A 7299-nucleotide genomic window follows, 5' to 3' on the forward strand; every position below is an offset into this window, starting at 1 on the left:
CCTAAAAGATCGAGCCCCCCTGGAAAAATGGTTCATCAGGGATATCAAGGGGCTGAAGGCTTGCAGCAGGCAGTAGGGTAGGAGTCTTGCGTCTCTGGCAGAGGTCACAAGCCGCAAAATACTGTGGCACAGAAGGGTAGAGACCAGGCCAAAAGAAGCGCCTACTCATTCGATCATACGTGCGTGACACGCCTAGGTGTCCGGCGGTTGGTGCATCGTGAAGCTGGCGCAAAACAGCAGAGCGAACATGTGCGGGAACAAGCAAAAGCTCAGCGCCGTCAGGCCGGGCGTTGTAGCGGTGTAAGGTGTCGTTGTGCAGCACAAAACTCTGTAGGGAAGGATCAGGGTGCGTTGATTTGAGATCGTCCATAATAGGCCGCAAAGATGAGTCGCGGCGCTGTTCGTCAGCTATGTGGATGAAGTCTGTAATGGCCCGAACGAAAGTGTCAGGCTCATCTTCCAGGGTATCAGGGGGATCGACCTGGTATCACGATAAGCAGTCGGCGTCTTGATGAAGCCGTCCAGATTTGTAGAACGCAGAAAATGAGTATTCTTGCAAGCGGAATGCCCAACGGCCAAGGCGACCAGTGGGGTCCTTGAGTGAGGAAAGCCAGCAAAGTGCATGGTGGTCTGTATTTACTGAGAAATGCCTGTCATACAGGTACGGTCGGAATTTTGCGATGGCCCAGACCAGAGCTAAGTACTCGAGTTCTACTATAGAGTAATTTTGCCCCGACGGCGACAGAAGGCGGCTTGCGTAGGCGACCACGCGGTGTAGGCCGTGCTGCTGTTGTGCAAGGACGGCGCCTATACCGTGGCCACTGGCGTCGGTACGAACGTCCGTGCTGGCTGACGGGTCGAAATGTGCTAGAACAAGTGGGTTCGTTAGGATGGCAACGAGCGATGAAAAGGCGTCCGCTTGTTCACGACCCCAAGTGAAAACGACGTCCTTCTTGAGTAGGCCAGTGAGAGGGCGTGCTACTTCCGCGAAGTTCTGGACAAAACGACGGAAGTACGAGCACAGGCCAAGAAAACTGCGGACGTCCTTGGCTGACCGTGGAGTAGGGAACTGACGAACCGCGCGGACTTTGTCAGGGTCTGGCTGCACGCCTGCAGCGTCAACAAGATGGCCGAGGACGCAGATTTGACGGTTACCAAAGCGACATTTCGACGAGTTAAGCTGAAGACGAGCACGGCGAAAAACATCAATCACGGTGGACAGGCGAGTGAGATGGTTTTCAAACGTAGTCAAAAAAACGATAACATCGCCCAAGTAGCAAAGGCATATCGACCACCTGATGCCTCGAAAAAGAGAGTCCATCATGCGCTAGAAAGTAGCAGGAGCATTACGTAGGCCTAGGGCATCACTTCAAATTGATAGAGGCCATCAGGAGTCACGAAGGCAATCTTCTCGCGGTCTTGGTCGTCCACAGCGATTTGCCAGTATCCTGAGCACAGGTCGATGGAAAAGAAATATGTGGCACCGTGCAAGCAGTCCAGCGCGTCATCAATACGCGGGAGCGGATACACATCCTTCTTGGTAATCTGGTTGAGGTGGCGGTAGTCTACACAGAATCTCCAGCTACTGTCCTTCTTTTTCACAAGTACGACGGGCGAGGCCCAAGGACTGCATGAGGGCTCAATTTTGCCTTAGCCCAGCATTTTCTCCACTTCCTGTTGGCTGACCGCACGCTCTGGAGATGATACACGGTGAGGCCGTCGGTGAATAGAACTCGCATCGCCGGTATGCATGCGATGGGTGACGACGGAAGTCTGGCCCAGAGGACGGTCGCCAAAGTCAAAGATATCCTGGTAGGAAACCATCACGCGGCGAAGTGCAGCGGACTGTGTCGGAGGGAGGTCTCCTGATATAATGCTTGTGAAGTGGTCGCAGGACGAACCTGACTGCGATGACGGTGGTTAAAAATCCGGTGGAGGTTCTGTGGTCAGGGCAGAAATCGTGTGGCCGGCCAATGGGGTCAGAGGAGTGAGTGATATGGCGCGAGGAATAACTTGCGTCGAGAAGCCAAAATTGATGATGGGAAAAGAGGTGCGGTTGTTTGTAACTGTCACCACAGTATAGGGGGAGCGCGACGTTGCGTGTCATGGCGACCTCAGGAACAGGGAACGCAACGTAGTCGCCGTCGGGTAGGGGCGGAAAGGCTGAAAGCTGGACGTATATCGCGGCTTGCGGAGGCAGTCGAAGAAACTCGACGGAGAGCAGGCGGGGTGTGCCGGCATCGACCTTGTCGGAGCACGAAGGAAGTTCTAGCCGGAGAAGTCCCGCGGAGCAGTCGATAAGGGCAGCGTGGGTGAACAGAAAGTCGATTCCAATTATGAGGTCATGGGGACACTCTTCTAGTACAGCAAAAAGAACAGATTTGTGGCGAGCCAAAATCGTGATGCGTGCAGTGCACATTCCAAGCACCGCAGGTGTACTCCCGTCGGCTACTCGGACGGTAGGTGAAGTCGCGGGCGTCAGGACTTTCTGGAGGCGGCGGCGGAGGTTCGAGCTCATTACAGAAATTTGTGCGCCGGTATCAACAAGAGCTGTAACTACCACACCACCAACCAGAACTTCAAGAAGGTTGCATCAGGTATGGGGGACAGAGGATTTTCAGGCCGGGTAGCAAATGCAGCGTCACCTCCGGTGGCTGCACTGGCTAGTTTTCCGAGAGGCGGTCAAAGGGAGACCGAGAGCGGCGAGGTTGGGGCGAGCGGGACTGACGGCGCTGGGGCGTTGGTGAGCGGCTGATCCGGTTTTCCCTAAGAGGACCTTCAGCACTTTAGGCCTCAGTACTAAACTACGAAGCATATGGTGCACGGTCTGGGCGATTGTAAGGGTTTGGTTGATAGGACGTGGGCCAGCGGCTGCGGCAATGGCGGGCGGTGTGTTCAATCCTAAAGCATGTGAAGCAGATGGGCCGGTCATCAGGCGTGCGCCAATCAGCTGGATTTCGATAACGTGACCTGAAGGTAGTGTTCGATGTAGAGCAGCGACGACAGGGGCGACTGGGTTGGTAGCAGCATTACCGTTATCAAATGCGGGTACAATGCCCATGTTCGCGACCTCTTGGCGAACCACGGCCTGAATTTGCGAAATAGTAGCCAGGTTGTTGCCTTGCATACCTTCACTAGCGGTAACTGGTGCCATGGCCTCGAGTTCTCAACGGACGATGGGTGCAAGAGAATAACCGGTGACGGGCCTTGCTCACACTGGGTCACTTGATCGGTCATTGTGGTGGCAGCAACGCGCCGTCCGCTGCGAAGATCCACTTCCCGGTGTTGTAGCGAGCTTACCCCGCACGTCCACCAAAGATGTTACGGTGAGATTCTACATACAATGGATATATTTACAACGCAAGGCGCACAACGATACAGCAATGGTAAGGACGAGCGCGTGCACACCAGATAGCCACACCGTTGTCGTCGTCATCGTCCAAGCACCGACCACAGGATCGCCGCTAGTGACAATACTTTAGCAATAAAAACGTATGAAACGTTTCAGAATAATTCGGTAAGGACCAGTGTTCCCGTCAAGCGTTCCCACCACACAAAATCGTGCTACCGTCATGCACCATGCCTCTGTTCGCGATTTCGTTTAATCCACACGCGTTGTCCGCGCGACTTCTCCTGCAGCACCACCTTTGACGGCACAAAGGTCTGACTGACGCGCCCAATTAACTACTTTGCCATTTCGCAAACAATTTAATTAGCCACGTTAACTCGTAGATCGATTCAGCTATAACTGCGAAAAGTTTCCACTCAAACTCTTCATCGCCCCAGTCACAGTGATTTAAATTATTTACACCCCTTTATGTAGCGTTTTTGGGGGCCCCACAGTAATTTCTGAATTTTGGGAGCCTACGCGGACTCCTACTGTTTAAAATAACCCCATAAGTATGGTGTAATGTGTACAACGGAACGTATAACTTCGATCCAAGCTGTCAGTTTTAGTGGGGTTGCTTTTGTCCAGGCATGAACTGTGCGGGTGCTCTCAAATCAATGCGATTTAGTTGGACTCTGAGTGTGGGAGCGGAAGGCGAGACCGTCGCAGTGGCTTTTGTCGTAGTCATCACTGGAAATTGGAGCGCCGATGTCTGAAGAATTACCGCTCAGCTAAAGTAACGCTCGCTTTGCGACAATGCATCAAGAACGACCAATGATTACAGGTTGACGGGCTCGCGTTCGCAAACGGCAGCTAAGTTGCGTATCGGCCTTTCTCCGAAACTATATTTCGTATCAAAGATGAAGAGGTAATCAGGAGAACGCTTAAGCGCAATGTGGTGATACTGAGACAAATTTACTCCACGCTACCGAAATATATGCGACGAATGCGTTCGCTACTGCTTCACTGGTTGCCCTTCAGGTGCCGCTTTCACAGCGAGAGAAGAGCTACACGGAATTCTGGCTTCCTATACTCACGCGTGGATACCGTGTCGAGTCCAAGGCGAGTCTTGCGTGCTCCACCGTTGCGACCAATAGTCGCGTAATGACGCCTCGGCGTGGCCAGTGTCCGGCATGTCGCTGCGAAAGATGAAACATCAAGCGCTGTCGGTAACAAATAATCGGCCCTCCGCCGAATTTGGCTGGACTTTTCATAAGCTTAATACACTCCGACCATTACATTCGGCGTGTCATCTGCTGTGCGGTCATACCGGTAGCGGTATCCGACATAGACGCCAACTTATTACTGTATTTCCTACGTACATACGAGCTCTACGAACACGACAGGCACTAATAACATCAAATTTCACTTCGATCCTCCGTTAAAAAAACACACAGAGACGCACACTTTCGCCGCTTGCGTACAGCCGCTTAACAGTTTGGAAGAATCGTTTCACCGCCTGTCACTTCTGCCTGTGTTCGTCTGCTCTTCGCATAAAATTAGGTTATGCGCCAGCTATAAAACAACGTGCGCTACCTAAGTCGCGAAATAGTCTTGAAAAGCACCTGCTCCTCTGCTGTTGGCCGCGGGCTAGTGACGAGATGTGCGATGACTGTCGTCGTGTCCCACTGTGAACAAGAACGCCATTTAGCGATGAAGCATCAGTCGGCCTCGCCTGGAATTAGTCGTTTTTACGGCACATCGTGCGGATATCTTGGCGAAGGCCGAACGAAGGTTCTTCCCTCATGACAACGGAGCACATTTTTGTTTGAAGTACAGGGCCCGCGCTCTTATCGCTGGCCACACAGAGATCACCGGCGCTCTTGTTGACCTCAAATTTGCCCTATACCCTCGGGCGGCTCTCCGAGACCTGTAGTACAACACTGGGCACATGTCGGGGCCTACCGTAATGACAGACTTAACTGCCGACTCGCATCTCGCGGCGGCACGGGCCATTTGTGATTTCTAATGTTTCCGCGTGCGTAAATACCATGCGCAACTGCTACGCGTCAAAGCACTTTCCCGCAAATGCAGTCGATAGGAAATTCTGGAATTATAGTGATGCTCCCGCTCACTTAACGCATATGCGCGGTATAATCAGATACCCAAACGCATGGTTGCTAAAGTCCTATATCTTCGGAAATGCAAGCAAGACCGAGCACTGTGGCCTTCGGCTGTGGTGTGCAGAGTACGCTTTCACGACCTCGCATCTGCTCCGACTGAACACTGCTAAAAGGATGACTAAAGTTCAGCAACCGGTCATCTTTTGGGTATCAAGCATTCCCATCTTTAAGCTATGCTCATTTGCTCAAGAAAGCTAGGATAATCTATTAAAATGGTGAGCCTTACTCATATTTGATCAGACCAGATTCTGCGCCCTCTGCAAAGCTAATATGTGAGACACTAACTGCTGATCGAATCAAACGAAAATTATGCAGGTCCAGCGCACATGTTTGAATATATCTGAAGCAAAGCTTTCGTGAAGCGGGTAATCAAATGGAAGCCCACTTCATTACTGCGTCTTTATAGCATAAATAAAACTGGCCCGCGCATGTGTCCCTCGCGTGCACTGGCTACGCAATGTGGACAAACCTTATGAAGACGTGCATTCCTTCACTGCTTCTCATTTATTTGAAATGCACCGTTCGCTTCTTGGCCAGTCACTCAGTTTCGGTACGTGCCATAGCATGGAAATCATCATCAACATACGGCAATCATCTCAAAGAGCTACTTGGCGTTGGCTTGATATATACCGCCAACTTCTTGGCCCCGTTGTGGGTATGTGGCATAGTGTCATCATTATAATCAACACGCGGACACGCTTCTTGGCCTATCTCCCATTGTGGATATGTGTCATTGCGTGGAAATCGTTATCATCATAATCAGCACATCAACGCGCAGACACGCTTGGCGAATTCTCCATTGTGGGTATTGTCATAATATGGAAACCATAATCATTATCAACACGTGGCGAGAATCTCAAAGAGCTATTTAGCGTTGGCCCGGTATGTACCTCCCGCTTCTTGGTCAAACGCCCACTGTGGGTAAGTACCACAGTGAAATTCTACCTGTAAGCGACAGTGCAGGATAGAACCCTGACGTCAGCGACTTTACACAGAGGGCCGAGAAGCACGTCAGCTGGCGCGACACCGCATTCACCAAAGGCAGCGCATCGACGCGGACCGATTCAACTTGCGGCGAAGAGAAGTCAAGTATGCACCAGGTGACAGAGTATGGGCACGCCCAGGTGAAAATTTCCAACTGGGAATGCAACTGGTTCCAGTTAAACTGGTTTATGGAACAATTCCCAGTTGGCCCCATTGCAACTGGTCCCAGTTGGTCCCCATTGCAACTGGCCCATGCAGAAGCCTATCAAAAGTGTATTCTGCTGGTGGATTTCATACAACTAAGGCAGTTCAGCTATTATTGCTTAATTCCCTAGCAAAAATTCTAATACAAACATTAATAGCCTATTAGTTTATTGACACTACTACAGTCTGTTAGTGAAAGAAAATGTTGCAATGTACCAATACATAATGAAAAACAGGTAAAATTGCTAAAAGCATTTATTAGCACAGCATGTATTTTTACAGATTCATCTTTCGAGATCTTCATCAGGTCAGCAATCTTGATTGCGAGCTTTTCGTTGACTTCGACCAAAGGACGTCCTTTTGAGGAAGTGGTTAAACAACCTGGGCACAAAAATACACACATATAGAAGAATTAGAATACAGAATTACCAAACTAATTTTAGGACAGTGATATATGCTAGCTCAAAATGTTTATCATAATAAAAAATGACGCCACGTGACACGATAGGACAATTATAAAGCACACAATATCAACATAAGATATGTGTTCCATCGAAACAGAAGGCAGATATAAAGAACTCTAGACAGAAATCTTGCATA

General features: G+C 50.5%; 1 protein-coding gene across 1 annotated transcript in view; it reads right to left on the bottom strand.

Annotated features, from left to right (window-relative positions):
- LOC119441015 (probable thiopurine S-methyltransferase) overlaps positions 1–5047 on the bottom strand; it is a 29592-nt gene extending 24545 nt beyond the window's left edge. Inside the window, exons 1-2 of the mRNA XM_037705762.2 lie at positions 4954–5047; positions 4426–4527 (exon numbers count right to left, since the gene is read on the bottom strand). Coding sequence (XP_037561690.1) covers positions 4426–4523 — 98 coding nt within the window. The 5' untranslated portion in view covers positions 4524–4527; positions 4954–5047. The remainder of the gene's footprint in view (positions 1–4425; positions 4528–4953) is intronic.
- Between the last annotated feature and the right edge of the window lie 2252 nt (positions 5048–7299).

This window comes from Dermacentor silvarum, chromosome 2 (genome assembly GCF_013339745.2).
Source record: "Dermacentor silvarum isolate Dsil-2018 chromosome 2, BIME_Dsil_1.4, whole genome shotgun sequence".
NCBI classification, from domain to species: domain Eukaryota; kingdom Metazoa; phylum Arthropoda; class Arachnida; order Ixodida; family Ixodidae; genus Dermacentor; species Dermacentor silvarum.